Source organism: Protopterus annectens, chromosome 12.part0 (assembly GCF_019279795.1).
Source record: "Protopterus annectens isolate FY-2018-M chromosome 12.part0, PAN1.0, whole genome shotgun sequence".
In the NCBI taxonomy this organism is placed as follows: Eukaryota; Metazoa; Chordata; order Ceratodontiformes; family Protopteridae; genus Protopterus; species Protopterus annectens.
This window is the reverse complement of record NC_056746.1, coordinates 601,420,327-601,438,429: the sequence shown is the minus strand read 5'-3', so window position 1 is coordinate 601,438,429 and position 18,103 is coordinate 601,420,327. Positions and strand designations below refer to the sequence as shown.

The 18,103-nt window shown below is 35.7% G+C and overlaps 1 protein-coding gene across 1 annotated transcript in view; it reads right to left on the bottom strand.

The window, feature by feature from the left end:
* Positions 1 to 18,103, bottom strand: part of LOC122816738 (mucin-4-like) — a 544,109-nt gene that overhangs the window by 272,755 nt on the left and 253,251 nt on the right. Inside the window, exons 13-14 of the mRNA XM_044089732.1 lie at positions 17,872 to 17,919; positions 17,596 to 17,643 (exon numbers count right to left, since the gene is read on the bottom strand). Of these exons, the coding sequence (XP_043945667.1) occupies positions 17,596 to 17,643; positions 17,872 to 17,919 (96 nt within the window). The remainder of the gene's footprint in view (positions 1 to 17,595; positions 17,644 to 17,871; positions 17,920 to 18,103) is intronic.

Here is an 18,103-nt window from a genome sequence, read left to right as displayed (position 1 = left end):
TCAAACTTCATGTCTTTCAGAAAATACATACTAAGACAAATTGCGTAATTTTAGCAACTTTGTAAGTTTGTAAGAGCAATACTTAAAATATGTCCCTGTTTTTGGGTCTTTGTCCCCTCCATTACTTTTGGCTTTGTCCAGATTTATTGCACTAGGAGGGTGAGAGGTATGACTCCAGGAGATTTTTAATGAGCCTTGTCCAAACTCCTAATTGTCCCAAAGCAGTATCTGATTACGTGACTGCATAGGGTCACACAGCAGGAAAATGAAAGCTGGGGGAATCAAACCACGTAACACAGAATGTAGTTTCTTAGGAGCTCATAGCCGTGATCTTCTGTGCCAACAGTCAGACATTTGATAAAATATTTCCATAAATTTCACTCCAATAATATCTTCTGACTTGATTTTGTCCTATAATATAAAACATATTTCTAGTGTTATAAACTATTTTTCTTTGTGGAGCTTTCCTTCCTGCCTTTTATTATCCTTATTTCCTTAACATCACTTTTGGGAAACACCAGACTTCACCACACTCATATACAGAACAGAGAAACAGTCGCAGATAGGCCTTCCATCACGATACCACTGCTTACAAATGTTTGCACAATTAACATCACAGGAAATGGAAACCTTATTAGTTTCATTAATTAGCTGAACATAAAAGTCTCTTTAAGATTCTGAAGTAGTTTTACCCATCATTAACCTTCCATCCCTCAAAGAGTAGTGTGCAATTTCTTGTGGGTGGTGTTTTTTTTTTAATTTAAATAGCCACAAAATATGTAAATCTTTCACACCAGCAATCTGCATAAGAGCAGCTAAAAACTAAAAAAAGTTCACATACCTAGGGGATTGGTTGGACCCCTTTCTAAATTTCCAACTCTTCCTGGACTACACACACACACACACACACACAGACACACACACACACACACACACACACACACACACACACACACACACACACACAACAACTCTCTTCTATTCTGGACTAATAGAATCTCCCCTTCCTATCCAGACGCTATAGAAATGCTTTGGCAAAGGTATCTTACTGGATCTGCTAGAATATTGTCTCCTGCTAACTGTTGGAGCTTCTAAAAGAAATATTTCCACTATTCAGTGCATTTCATTATTTGATACAAATTAAACTACTGGGGGAAAAATAATAAGACTTCTAATAGTAGTTGTATGTTTTTGTGATGGAGAGATGGCATGTGTCATGTTATGAATACAGATAGACTAGGGACCGGATTTCAAACTGATATACTGTTGAAGCAAGGCATAAACTTGGGGCTGCAATACTTTTTTGATGGCTGGGAAGGCATATGAACTTCACTATGCCTGCTCTACACATAAGGGCACATATGAAGCGTCACTGACAGACCTATTTTATACTCTGCCAAAAAAGCGCTCTGTAATCACTGCCTTGACATCAGCATTAAGTGTAAACTGGAATTTATACCTGAAAGTTCAGTTAAATAATGCACTGCATGACACAGAGAGATAAAGGGCTGACTGCTACACAGATAACTTGAGACTGATTAGTAGTGCAGACTCTGGTGGAGATTACAATGATGATACCACAGGTTGTGTTGTGGTCATTTTTCTGCATTGAAGGTGGGTGGAAACAAACAAGGATGCATCTCCACATAGATGGGGTATTCTCATCACAGTACCAATGTATTTCCACATCATGATATCAGCCCCCAAGTCACAGGGATATATGGCTTTAGAGAAATGTTGAGTGCAAATTGCAGGATGATAGATTCCCTGCCTGTTCCTGCCCACTGTGTGAAAGGTGATGGTTCATACACAGTAGAGACTTCATAGAGGGAATTTGTCTTCATGCAAAGTGTTCACCTGGTGGGGGGGGGGGGGGCAGAGAACTCTCCCAGCACTAAGACCCATCGCAGATGTGGGAACTACCATGGATAGAAGAGTTCTGGACTTATAAGCTCCTATGAGGAACAAAAAAGTCAGGAATCTCTGCATGACTTACAAAGCCATGTCTGACCCAGCTCTGTTAGAAATCCTACATCTACAGAAATCCCAATCCCTCCACACCACATGCTCCAGTGACCTCAACCTCATTACCACAATCAACAGAACATGCTGGAGGGGCAGGTTCATAACCCAGAGACTGCCCATGCTATGGAACAGACTTCCCATACATGTCAAGCAGAGCACCTCACTGGCCCTCTTCAAGAGAAATCTTGATAAGTGGACAGGAAATAGAAAATTCACCCCAGGGATCACTCCAGTGGCTTTACTCGACAGAGGCACTGGGATCTAAGGTCGGGTGGCACGATGCTAGGGTAATCCTATGGGCTAGGCTTGTAAAGGCTCCAGGGCCATTAGCCTAGTACACACATATGGCCCTATGAACATATGAATATTCTTTTAAAAGCCCCTTTGATAACAACCATTCTAACTCCCATTATGTAAAGGGGAAAAATAACGTTTTACAACTTCTGTGCATAACTTAAATGAGCTGAGTGCCGTAAAGTATACGTTAATAAAGATTTACTCTACACAACATACATCACTGCAGATCTCAGTAATCACTTTTAGTTGGTACCCAACAGTCTGCAAAAGCATACAAGTTTTGTTTTATACGTGCATTAGTGTACACTATATCCTTGTCTTTACATTACAAGTTTTGTTTTATACGTGCATTAGTGTACACTATATCCTTGTCTTTACATTACAAGCTTTGTTTTATAAGTACATTAGTGTACACTATATCCTTGTCTTTACATTACACGTTTTGTTTTATAAGTGCATTAGTGTACACTATATCCTTGTCTTTACATTACAAGCTTTGTTTTATAAGTACATTAGTGTACACTATATCCTTGTCTTTACATTACAAGTTTTGTTTTATACGTGCATTAGTGTACACTATATCCTTGCCTTTACATTACAAGCTTTGTTTTATAAGTGCATTAGTGTACACTATATCCTTGTCTTTACATTACAAGTTTTGTTTTATACGTGCATTAGTGTACACTATATCCTTGTCTTTACATTACAAGTTTTGTTTTATAAGTACATTCGTGTACACTATATCCTTGTCTTTACATTACACGTTTTGTTTTATAAGTGCATTAGTGTACACTATATCCTTGTCTTTACATTACAAGTTTTGTTTTATAAGTACATTAGTGTACACTATATCCTTGTCTTTACATTACAAGTTTTGTTTTATACGTGCATTAGTGTACACTATATCCTTGTCTTTACATTACAAGTTTTGTTTTATAAGTACATTAGTGTACACTATATCCTTGTCTTTACATTACACGTTTTGTTTTATAAGTACATTAGTGTACACTATATCCTTGTCTTTACATTACAAGTTTTGTTTTATACGTGCATTAGTGTACACTATATCCTTGTCTTTACATTACAAGTTTTGTTTTATAAGTACATTAGTGTACACTATATCCTTGTCTTTACATTACACGTTTTGTTTTATAAGTACATTAGTGTACACTATATCCTTGTCTTTACATTACACGTTTTGTTTTATAAGTGCATTAGTGTACACTATATCCTTGTCTTTACATTACAAGCTTTGTTTTATAAGTACATTCGTGTACACTATATCCTTGTCTTTACATTACAAGCTTTGTTTTATAAGTGCATTAGTGTACACTATATCCTTGTCTTTACATTACAAGTTTTGTTTTATAAGTGCATTCGTGTACACTATATCCTTGTCTTTACATTACAAGTTTTGTTTTATAAGTGCATTAGTGTACACTATATCCTTGTCTTTACATTACAAGCTTTGTTTTATAAGTAGCCCCTCCTGCTTTCAATATCCCAAATTACATTTCATTCCATCCCCAAAACTTTAAATGTCAAGACAAGTTTATCGGCTTATGCAGATGATTTAAATATCTATTTTGAATGCCCAATCTCGGACATTAGGAGATTAACCGATACAATTGACTCTTTTTCTAAGGTTTTGAATTATTTAATAAATCCATAGAAATCATTGATTTTCCCCATTAACCCATCAGGTCAGAAAGAATATCTGTTCACAGAATCCCCTTTCAGAATTAACTATTCCCTTAAATATCTGGGAATACATTTTGACCATACTTCTCAGTCTATGTACCAGAATAATCTCATGAAAGTATGGATGGGTATCTTACAGGATTTGCACAGATGGCTACAACTTAATCTATCCCCCCCCCATCTAAAACTGCAATTATATGGATGGATGTACTACCTAAGTTAGTATACCAATTCAATAATCTAAATCTAATCATCCCTAATAACTTCTTTCAAAAGATTAATAAAAAGCTGGCTAAGTTTATATGGTTTCCAAAAGCGACTAGAATAAGTTATCCAAAACTATGTTATCCTAAACTAAAGGGTGGTCTAAGCTTGCCCGATTTCCATTTTTATTACTTGATAATATGTGCAAGAAGGTTTATATGAATCTCAATGATCACTCAAGTGTACAACGTATGCTACCCTCAATGGACTAAACTCTGGCAAAGTCACGTAAACAGCAAACATTTTAATCCTATAGCCCTACCTTTCTTAACAGCTAAAAGCTTGAATACTTTCTCCATTAATAGCATCACTGACGGACCTATTTTATATTCTGGGAAAAAAGCACTCTGGAATCAATGCAAATCAGCATTAAGTGTAAACTGGAATTTATACCTGAAAGTTCAGTTAAATAATGCACTGCATGACACAGAGAGATAAAGGACTGACTGCTACACAGATAACCTGAGACTGATTAGTAGTGCAGACTCTGGTGGAGATTACAATGATGATACCACAGGTTATGTTGTGGTCATTTTTCTGCATTGAAGGTGGGTGGAAACAAACAGGGATGCATCTCCACATAGATGGGGTATTCTCATCACAGTACCAATGTATTTCCACATCATGATATCAGCCCCCAAGTCACAGGGATATATGGATTTAGAGAAATGTTGAGTGCAAATTGCAGGATGATAGATTCCCTGCCTGTTCCTGCCCACTGTGTGAAAGGTGATGGTTCATACACATTAGAGACTTCACAGAGGGATTGGTCTTCATGCAAAGTGCTCACCTGGTGGGGGGCAGGGAACTCTCCCAGCACTAAGACCCATCACAGATGTGGGAACCACCATGGATAGAAGAGTTCTGAACCTACAAGCTCCTATGAGGAACAAAAAAGTCAGGAATCTCTGCATGACTTACAAAGCCATGTCTGACCCAGCTCTGTTAGAAATGCTACATCTACAGAAATCCCAATCCCTCCACACCACATGCTCCAATGACCTCAACCTCATTACCACAATCAACAGAACATGCTGGAGGGACAGGTTCATAACCCAGAGACTGCCCATGCTATGGAACAGACTTCCCATACATGTCAAGCAGAGCACCTCACTGGCCCTCTCCAAGAGAAATCTAGATGAGTGGATGGGAAATAGAAAATTCACCCCAGGGATCACTCCAGTGGCTTTACTCGACAGAGCCACTGGGATCTAAGGTCGGGTGGCATGATGTTAGGGTAGTCCTATGGGCTAGGCTTGTAAAGGCTCCAGGGCCATTAGCCTAGTACACACATATGGCCCTATGAACCTATGAATATTCTTTTAAAAGACCCTTTGATAACAACCATTCTAACTCCCATTATGTAAAGGGGAAAAATAACGTTTTACAACTTCTGTGCATAACTTAAATGAGCTGAGTGCCGTAAAGTATACGTTAATAAAGATTTACTCTACACAACATACATCACTGCAGATCTCAGTAATCACTTTTAGTTGGTACCCAACAGTCTGCAAAAGCATACAAGTTTTGTTTTATACGTGCATTAGTGTACACTATATCCTTGTCTTTACATTACAAGCTTTGTTTTATAAGTACATTAGTGTACACTATATCCTTGTCTTTACATTACAAGTTTTGTTTTATAAGTACATTAGTGTACACTATATCCTTGTCTTTACATTACAAGCTTTGTTTTATAAGTGCATTAGTGTACACTATATCCTTGTCTTTACATTACAAGTTTTGTTTTATACGTGCATTAGTGTACACTATATCCTTGTCTTTACATTACAAGTTTTGTTTTATAAGTACATTAGTGTACACTATATCCTTGTCTTTACATTACAAGCTTTGTTTTATAAGTGCATTAGTGTACACTATATCCTTGTCTTTACATTACAAGTTTTGTTTTATAAGTACATTAGTGTACACTATATCCTTGTCTTTACATTACAAGTTTTGTTTTATAAGTACATTAGTGTACACTATATCCTTGTCTTTACATTACACGTTTTGTTTTATAAGTACATTAGTGTACACTATATCCTTGTCTTTACATTACAAGCTTTGTTTTATAAGTGCATTAATGTACACTATATCCTTGTCTTTACATTACAAGTTTTGTTTTATAAGTGCATTAGTGTACACTATATCCTTGTCTTTAAATTACAAGTTTTGTTTTATAACTGCATTAGTGTACACTATATCCTTGTCTTTACATTACAAGTTTTGTTTTATAAGTGCATTAGTGTACACTATATCCTTGTCTTTAAATTACAAGTTTTGTTTTATAAGTACATTAGTGTACACTATATCCTTGCCTTTACATTACAAGCTTTGTTTTATAAGTGCATTAGTGTACACTATATCCTTGTCTTTACATTACAAGCTTTGTTTTATAAGTACATTAGTGTACACTATATCCTTGTCTTTACATTACAAGCTTTGTTTTATAAGTGCATTAGTGTACACTATATCCTTGTCTTTAAATTACAAGTTTTGTTTTATAAGTACATTATTGTACACTATATCCTTGTCTTTACATTACACGTTTTGTTTTATAAGTACATTAGTGTACACTATATCCTTGTCTTTACATTACAAGTTTTGTTTTATAAGTGCATTACTGTACACTATATCCTTATCTTTAAATTACAAGTTTTGTTTTATAACTGCATTATTGTACACTATATCCTTGTCTTTACATTACAAGTTTTGTTTTATAAGTGCATTAGTGTACACTATATCCTTGTCTTTACATTACAAGCTTTGTTTTATAAGTACATTAGTGCACACTATATCCTTGTCTTTACATTACAAGCTTTGTTTTATAAGTGCATTAGTGTACACTATATCCTTGTCTTTACATTACAAGCTTTGTTTTATAAGTGCATTAGTGTACACTATATCCTTGTCTTTACATTACATGTTTTGTTTTATAAGTGCATTAGTGTACACTATATTCTTGTCTTTAAATTACAAGCTTTATTTTATAAGTACATTAGTGTACACTATATCCTTGTCTTTACATTACAAGCTTTGTTTTATAAGTGCATTAGTGTACACTATATCCTTGTCTTTACATTACACGTTTTGTTTTATAAGTACATTAGTGTACACTATATCCTTGTCTTTAAATTACAAGTTTTGTTTTATAAGTACATTAGTGTACACTATATCCTTGTCTTTACATTACAAGTTTTGTTTTATAACTGCATTATTGTACACTATATCCTTGTCTTTACATTACAAGCTTTGTTTTATAAGTGCATTAGTGTACACTATATCCTTGTCTTTAAATTACAAGTTTTGTTTTATAAATACATTAGTGTACACTATATCCTTGTCTTTTAGGGGTGGGTTAAACTAATTTTTGTGGATTTTAGGAATACAAAAAATTGCAACAGTGACTGGCCACTTATTAAGCAAAAAATCATATTCATCCTTCCTAATTTGTCTCCTGCAACAACATATCATATATCTAACTCGGAATAGGCAAAATGCATTTCATTCCTGGAAATTTCAGCATAATAGTCATTTAATAACAAGGCATTTATGCTATTATTGTAATCCACAGTATCCATAATCACCACCCCACCCTCTCATCAGGTTTCATAATTATTACCCTTTTATCATTCACAATATCATGTTGAATATTTCTTTCTTCCATACTCAAGTTATTATAACTTCTATTAACAGGTTCATTAATAATTTTCTGAATGTCCCTATCACACAATTGTTCATACACAGTATGAAATTCAATGGTGGATTAAATGTACTTGAATTTTTCAAAGATTTTCCACTATGTCCAACTGTTTCTATCAGTTTGGCTTCCCCAAACCATGTAGACAGATTTAGCTTCCCGACAAACAATGTCAAATCTAAAATAGTTTGCCCCACTTTAGACCTTGCTGCTGGTACTAAATTAAATCCCTTTGCAAGTAAATCTGCATGATCAATATTAAATGTGTCACCATCTTCAGGTTCATTTTTGCCATCCATTAACATTTCCATCGCATTGCATTCTTCCTGTTGTTCAGAAATGTTTTGGGTTTGGCTCCCTGTCTCTGGTAAAAATCCTCATTTGTGAGTTGATTCACTACTCCACAAGCATTTGTGCTTGAATCCTCTCAAATCTCCTTACTTCTCCATGTTGAAAATGTTGGCAATTGACAGGAACCTGATCGGCACTCCTATTCACTTCCTCCTCGTTCAGTATTAGTCGTTGCCATAATACACTGGCACGTACCCTTTTACCATTGACTGGATCTAGGTAAGCATATCCTTTCTTGTAGGCAATTGCATCCCACTGAAATTTCTTCTGTTTTCTTTTTAAGTTGGATTCACAATCAAAAGCGACCTTGTTTTATATATTAACATAATTCATTTGATAATACTCAAATAACAGGTCTTTAGTTATATATGTACTGAGATTATCTAATTTGACTGACAAGCTCTCAGCTAGTGAATCATTATGTTTAATTAAATATTCCACCAGTTCATATCCTGCTCTCTTAAATAAATCCACTAGTGCCACATACAAATCAGTGCCCTTTTCCACTCCATTAGATTTCCAAAAACGGAGACCTTTGGGCACATATTCCATTTGTAAATACTCCCGCAGGTAGGCATTGTCTAGTTGTAACCTATTAAAATGACCAAGCTTGGCTTCAAATTCACACAACGGGTCATTTAGTGAACAATTTACTGCCCCAGGAAAAGAACTGTTCACAGTATTAGACTTATGCAACTGGAACCTGTTGGTTTTCCAAATATGAAAGTCAAACTCATTGGTATTACATGATGCCAGCATAGGATATGCAGGACTAGACTGAACAGGAGTCATCTGTGTAAGAGGTAACCCCAAGCTACCTCCACTGCTAGAAACTGACCCATTGGACACCCGTTGTAAAAAACTGTTCAGTCCATTATTTCTAAATTGAAATTGTTGATTCATTTGTAACATAAGTGTAGTCAGATTGCCAATGGATGATGTTAATCCACCAATAAACTCTGATAGTTCATTGACATTGCCTGTACCAGAAGCCATACCAATTCACCACAAACTGGAAAACAACTGCAGACTAATATACTAGTAACCAAAAAATAAGCAAGGCCAGAGTAAACCTAACAGAGTTCACTTTATTGATATAAGTAGCCCCAACAGTTAAGCGCTTTCATCCCAAATGGGACTTTTTTAGAACTGCTGTACATAAAAACTTCCTCACTATGCATCCTACAGAAAGGCCTCACTGAGACCAATGACTGGTGTCAGAACAATGGCCTTAAGCTCAATGCCAAAAATATGTTATCAACCCCTTCGGTTCCCATGAATTACCACATTGATGGTAGTCCACTGAAGAAAGAAGGCATCATAAGAGATCTCGGAACACAGGTTGACAGCAACCTCTCTTTCGACTACCACATTGCCACTGTAGTCTGAAAGTCCTTCAATGTGGCACATCTCTGATTTCTGCCCCTACCTCTTCTCACTTTAAAAACTCACTTAGAAAACACTTAAAGAATATGTGGCTATGCCCATGTATTATATAAGTACTAAGATTATTCCAGTTATTTATCTCACTTCCTAGTATACCTACTATAATATATATTACAGACTAGGTCTTCTCCTAATGCTAATTGAATTTGTATACTTATTCTGTTATTAACCATATGTAACTATTTTTCCTGCATATATACTGTATTTTAACATATTGTGTAAAATTTTACTTACTGTGGAGCGTTTCTCCCTGGGCTTCCACTGAAAATGGACCTGTGTTCAGTTGGACCAAATGTAAAATAAAATAAATAAATAAATAAATAAACAAATCTCATTACTAAGGGTTTTGCATCCAGGAAGAAAGAGATCATTGTCTCCCTTTACTCTTCCCTCATTAGGCCAATCAGTGAGTACAATGCCCCATTTGGTATGTACCTCACAAAATGTATCCTAGGCCTTAAACACTTGTCCTATATGGACAGACTCAGAAAACTCCAACTGTTCTCTGTCTCATATCGCCTACTTAGAGGCGATCTCTGCCGAACTTACAAAGCTGTGTTTGACCCATCTCTGTTAGCTAAAGAAATCCCAATCCCTCCACACTACACAGTCCAGAGACCTCAACCCCATTACTGCAATCAACAGAACAAGCTGCAGGGACAGGTTCATAACCCAGAGACTGCCCATGCTATGGAACAGACTAGAGCGCCTCACTGACCCTCTTCAAGAGAAATCTTGATGAGTGGATGGGAACTAGAAAATTCACTCCAGGGATCACTCCAGTGGCTCTACTCGACAGAAGCACTGGGAACTAAGGTTAGGTGGCACAATGCCAGGGTAATCCTATGGGCTAGGCTTGTAAAGGCTCCAGGGCCATTAGCCTAGTACACACCTATGACCCTATAAAATAGGATTGCTAAAAATCACATGACCAATCAGCTGATCCTCTGAACTAACTTAAAACTGATTAATTCACATTCAAATGAATAATTTAAATAACAGTCATTCAAAAATATATAATATTTAACATTTCAAACTTTTAAGTTTAAGCACAGAACTTATTTTTTGGTTACTAGTATATTAGTCTGCAGTTTGTTTTCCAGTCTGTGGTGAGTTAAGAGATCATACAAAGACTGATCCAATTTTGCAAAAGCGCAATCACTACATTAATGCTGGATGGCCAGAAAAGCAATCTAGTGTACCACCTGAAGTGCAAACCTATTTTCCTTACAGAGATGAAATGTTGATGGAAGATGGCATTATTTTCAAAGGTCCTAAAATTGCTGTTCCTGCTTCCTTACAAAAAGAATGCATACAGATACAGATTTTGCATCGTGGTCACCCAGGTTTCACATTCACTAAGAGAAGAGTAAGAAAATTAGTATTTCGGCCTTCATTACTGAAAGACATTGATAAAGTACTTTCTTCTTGTTCAGTATGCAATAGTACTAGATTGTAAATGCAAAGAGAACTGCTTCAGCTAAATCAAGTTCCTGAACTATTTTGGTCGACAGTACCCACTGATATCCTCCAGTGGAACAATCGACACTACTTAGTATCGGTAGATTCTTATTTGAACTGGATTGAGATTGACTTACTATCGAACCTAACATCCACTACTGTTATTACTAAGTTGAAACGTCATTTCTCAGTCCATGGTAGTCCACACAAAGTTATCTCTGAGAATGGCATTCTACTTACTAGCCAGTTGTTTCAGAAATTTGCAAGAGAATGGGACTTGTACATGTCACTAGCAGTCCTGAATATCCTCAGTCAAATGGTCTAGCTAAATGTGCAGTGTAGAGTGCAAAGCAATTACTTGAAAAGTCAAAGCGTGACAGTACCGATGCCATTTTGAATTTACTTAATCTCAGAAACATACCTTGTGATGATATTCTTGGCTCACCTGTTCAAAGACTTTCCAGGCAAACCAGAATGATGCTACCTATTAGTTCCAGTTTACTGAGGCCTAAAGCTAAGAACAACAGAATCATAAAGGCTCAACTATTCAAGAAGTGTTCACTCTAGAAGTCCAGTTATGATAAACTGAGCAGATTCCTTCATCCGTTGAGGGAAGAAGAAACAGTGAGAATACAAATGGCAAAAGGTTTCGACCCAATTGGTCAAGTTACAGGTATATGTGCAGAGCCGAGATCCTACCTTGTAGAATCTGGAGGTATGGAGTACAGGAGAAGTCACAGGCATTTACTTCCTGTACCAGAATCATCATCATAACATTGTTTTAATGACACAGACTCTAGATCTGAGTGAACCAAATGTTGTTCCCATTCCAGAGTGTGTTCCTTGCTCTGATTCCATTCCTGAAGATGTTTCAGACAATTCTAAGATTTAAAATTTTACAGAGACAGCTCCAGTTGCCAAGTCCAATTCCCAGTTTTATGTCACACGATATGGACAAGTATCTAGGCCCAGTGTGAAATATACAGCAAGGTGGACTTAACTGTGTATATATGTACTTTATCTTGTAAAAATGCATGATAGAGAACCGTGTGTGATATCTGCATGCCAAATAGATTCATAACATTGTATGTTTTATATTTTAAGAGGGGGGATGTAGATCAGAGTGCAAGTGCTGTGTGCTGTGTCTTTAAGAAGCATGTCAAAGATGTAACATGCATGTATAAATGTCAGGCACATGCCATTCCTAGTGCCAGAGTGCAGCCAGAGAATAAGCATGTATGATTCCAGCAGTGAGTTTGTATAGCAGTAACTTAAGTTAAAGTCAGTAAACTTCTATCGTGATGTGTTTGTATAGAATAAAACTGAACAGAACCTACAAAGACTCTTCTATTGTATCCTAAGTAGGAGAGTGACACCGACCTTTGATTGTAATACAATAATTATTAATTCTTATTTCATCCAAATTGGTATACAAATAGTCACACAAATTAAAATTGTGACATTTAAACATACTGGTTTGCTACATTCAACACTGGGCATATTTAATTTAGCTTGGAAATAGTTCTTAAAACGTTTGCCCCTTTTTTGTACAAACACAGGGCGTTGACCTACTACCTTATTTATATCAGGGCAACTACTAAAGATTTTCCAATTGTTAGTTAAAATGCCAGTGATTGCTTGCACATCCACACTATTACAGATTTGCATAGAGGTACTGAAATCAGCTTTCATTTACCTCTTAGCTACAACTTTGTCCTGTTTTCTAATATTGCATATTTCTGTGAACTTATCTGACCCCAAACCTTTGGGATACCATTTTCTCAAGAATTTATTGCATAAACTTGTACCTTCATTCAAAAAATCTTGATATTTCTTTGTTAAATTATTAACTCTCATTAATTGCCCCTTGACAATATTCTTTTTGGTTTTCTTGGGGTACATGCTCTTGTAATTCCTTTATGTATTATATTGTACCTCCTTTTGTATATTTTGGTAATTAATCTGTCTTTCTCTTTGAAAACTGTAACATCTAGAAAATTGATACAACTAGAGGTATATTCAAATGTAAATTAAAAAAAACTAATTAATGTTATTCACATACATTATAAAATCATTCAACAATTCTACACCCCTTCTCCAAATCAAAAAGACATCACCAATAAAACGTTTGAATATAACAATGTTGTCAGCAAAAATACTTTCCAAAATGTTGGTTCTCTCCCACCCATGCATAAAAATACTGGCATAGCTGGGAGCCATTGCAGCCCACATAGCTACACTATTGAGTTTGGCAATATAGTTTGCTGTTGAATTAAAAAAAATGTATAACTTAGTATTACATCTAATATTTCTATTAGACGACTTATAGTGTTCTTAGAAAATGATTTATAAATTACAATCTGAACGTTTCCATTCTGCCTTCATTCAGTAAAACTGTATATAACAATCTGATTTCTAAATAAACAACAAATCTGTTTCAAGAATACTTACATTTTGTAACTTATTTTTGAAGTCAAAATTATTCATGATGTATGTACTACTTAATTCAACAACTTGTTGAAAATATTTAGCCACAAAAATTGTCATAGTTTCAATTTTGCTTTTAGTGCTGGCAGCTATAGGTCTCAGCTAGCGATTGTTTAATTCCTTGTGAATCTTTGGCAGACCAAAAATACGACTTAGCTTAGGACTATCTACTCTTAAATATTTTCTGATAGTATCAGTTATTCTACTGCTGTAAAACATTCTTCCACTAAAACATCAACGAGAGAGTACGTTTTACTAATTTCTGAGCACGAGACTAGTCTATAAAAACTGGTATCAAGTAACATTTCTAACATTTTGCTGTCATATTTAGACCTACCTTGCACAACTAAAATGTTACCTTTTTTTGCTTTTGTTATAAGGATGCTAAATTGTTTACCATACTATAAAACATTTCTCTCTCCTTACTGATAAACTGTAATATCTATACAATGGCTTATTTTCTAATAGTTCAATGATTTGCCGCTCAGTGGAGATCAGAAACATTTCAAGCTCTTCATTTATTGTCTGCAGACTGTATTTTGTATTGGTGAGAAGTTTAATTCCATTAAATAGTGCTGCGGCCAGTTTATCAGTCCTTTTGTTTGAGCTCATGAATAAATATTTCATTCCTTAAGTGTCGATTTGCAGATTCTGGTTCTACTGTGATTGAGTCGGCAATCTTGTTTAGTTATTAAAGCTGGGCTCTAAAGTTTGTTACATTTATATGTTGCTTTACCTCCTGCTGATCAATGCCTACCTTCTGACAACAAAAAAGTCAAAAAGGAAAACACACCCTGCAACACCATATTAACCTGTGCTATCCCACAAGCACATAGACACACACACACACACACACACACACACACACACACACACACACACACACACACACACACACACACACACACACACACACACACACACACACACACACACACACACACACACACACACACACACACACACGCACGCACTCCTATCCCCTAATGCTGAAACTTTTATATATTCAAAGCTTTGGGATTAAAATAACCAACCCAAATGTACCTGTTAAAAGACAGCAGATCACTTAATAAAGAAAATATTTGGCATATATTATATACTTTGGACTCCTCTAATCAATCAGTCAAGTTAAGAGGAACCCATTTTTATAGATGCCATGACCATTTTGTTGATGAGGCCTGGGATCTCATCCCCATTCTCCCAACTAATGTATTGTAACTCACAATTTGCATAACCTTGGACGGAGAGGAATAATTATCTTGGAAAACAATGCAGTTCTTTTCTTCTCCAAGAATGTGCAGCCATAGATTTATAATTATTGAATGTCTCATGATCTTGTCATCAAGTATGAATATAACCAGGTCATGTGCCAGCCAGAACTGTTAGTGAAGAGCTTACCGCTTTCATACTGCAGCAGTTTTACTAGCACCTTGAATGTATTAGATTATATGCTATTTTAAGTATATAACTGTGGGACATCCATCCTAGATTTATCAAACCTATTTAAAACAAATACATATGTGAATAAATACAGATGAAACACATTTAGTATTGCCACATACACATTCCTTAATTAAGTATAATGTCTTGGAGATAAACACATTTCTGGGAGTTTTGTTGTTGGCACAACGTGGATAGTATTATTTTGCCATTGTGAGCTTTCCAAGATTATATGAATGTTCTACACTGACTCACGTTTTGTATTATTAGTGTGCTTTAAAGGGTCTAGAAGTAAACATGCTACCACAAAACTGTTAAGGTAACAGTATGGATTATCAGCTGTGGAAGGAAATTAAAAAACATTAATGCAGGGTGGTAAGCCAAAGTCCTACCTGCACACATACATCTCTAAATGATGTAGTAGCTGAACTCTGAGAGTGTAAAACCTGGAAGGGAGGAGCAAAATAACCCTAAAATCAGCAGTAATAATAACAGATAGCCTATGTATATTTACTGTTATCTATTTAACACGAATATCCTAATAAACGCAGTGCTAAATGAGGGCAGTCAGTGGAAGACAGTTAAATAACATTCATTTAAATATGATACAATGTAGCCTTCTTTTAACATGCTTCATTGTTATTGTTTTCATATAAGCACTCACATCATGCATATTCTCATAAAAGTTCATAACAAAAGTTAGAACTTCGGAAAACATTTTATTAATCACTGTGAACCTTAGAACATGTTTAAACATTTAAAGTGATACAAATTCAGTTCACTGCCTCCCACCCCCCTTAATCTATAGACTATATATTATGATTATTATGAATAAGTAATGGCTTTTGCTGTCTTGCCAAGTCACAACTCATAAGTCTTGCAACATCTTCACTTATATTATCCTTACAACTCCCCAATGTAGGTGTCCCATGACCCCATCTTAGGTTTTTTATCCTATTGGACACCTCTCACACTTCCTAAACCTCCTGTACAGAACTTTATTCTCCCTACAGCACTTATGTGCATTTGGCTACCTTTGGATGTGTTTAGAAACAGCTGCAAATAAATAATATACTTTGTGATATGTAATTATGGTGGACAGTCATTGTGGATGTTGTTCCACAATGTGATATTCCTCCTTCAGCTCCCACTTTCCTTCTCACTATTCAGGATGTGAGTCATAGGAATCAGTTCTAGAAAGTGTTTCTGTTTAGTGGACAGGGTGTGTTTTGCTGTTCCAGAGCTTTTAGAAGTCATCCCTAATGGGAGCCCAGTTTATATGACAAATGTATCTTTCTTTTTTAAATCATTAAATTGCTAGCTCTGGTTACTAATGCACATATTGGGTACAGTGGCAATAGTAACATTTACTATCTATGTCTTTTATGCCACAAAATATGTTAAAAGATATACAGCAGAGGTCACATGAAAAAGACCAGTGGAAGGATAAATACTGGAAGAATAGTGCAATAGGTGGCAGAGTGGCACAGTGGATGGCTTTGTAGCCTCACAACAACAGGTTCCCTTGTTCAGTTCCTGGTTTGGTGCCTTCTGTTTGGGGTTTGCATTTCCTCCCTGTGTTGTGAGGGTTTCCTATGGGGACTATGGTTTCCTCACACATTCCAAGGACATGCAGTAGGTGATCGGATACTCTAAATTGGCCACAGGTTTGAGTGGGCACGCAAGTGTCTGGTATGAATGAATAACCACAGCAGGGCTAGCCACCTGATGATGTGAACCTTTGTTTCTAATGCTTTGGCAAAGCATGTAAAAGAAACCAATACTCAGCACAATTTTAAATTTAGAGTATTAGTTATTATTAATGAAAATAAGAGAAAGGGAGACATTAGAAATAAAACAGAAACTATGGAAGTAGAGTGGATAGTAGGGCTCAGGGCAAATGCAGGACATGGCCTTAATGATGTTACTCCATTGAGACCAGTTCTAAAGAATAGACCACTACGTAGATAGTCTATATCTTAGTTTTCTAGTATTTTAGTATTTTTTATAGGTTTATTTAAATGTTTTGATTTATTCATATATATTATGTTATGCATTAGAATTTGGTATTTTTGTAGAAAATAGTTGAAGCATTCTTTATATATTTTAAATGTATTTATGTAACGCATTAGAAGGGAATGAATGTAAATTAATATCGCTTTAAGAACTAATTAAGCTGAATACTTTTGGATATAAAATGGGTGTGCTTACTAAGATGATTCATGCACCTGAAGAAGCCTAATGGTGAAAGTGCTTGTGTGAGTTCCTTACTATTAAAGAAGTTTGTTTTTAAAGAAGTTGGAGCCTGGTCTTTGCCTAGCATATTTCTGTATACTTGTTCTTTGGATATTTGGCAAAGCCACCTGGTTGCTGTTGGGTTGTTTGCTCATATACTATTACGACATAGTTGCTTTCCTTACCTGAGCAATGGCAGTTCCAGGCACTGATGTACTCAGGTCAGGCACATGCTGAAGAAAGTGGAAAATAACATGAGAATTCATAATCTATTCATTTTGAAAAGACACTGATGGACAAACTTCTAAACCTTTAACTGGAACTAAACTTTACAGAAGGAATGCTTGTTTTTAGAATGCTGTACTAGTTGTTATATTGCAGGTTTCATTCACTGCTGGGTAAAAAAATATATTTTAAAGAGAAAATGTGCAGAGATATCCAGTAGAAAATAACTTCCTTACCTGAACAGTCGTAGTTCCAGGCGCTGAGGTACTCATGTTGGATAGTTGCTGGAGAAAGGGGATGATAACAGCATGAAAACAGCACAGTAAATGGTTAATTTTAAAAACAAACAAATTCTTATGACTACGTATCTGAACCTTCTGGAATAAAAGGATAATTTACACAGATGATGGGAAAAACAGTAACAAGTAGTATTTAGTCTTTGCTGAATATAACCTGATTAAATTGTAT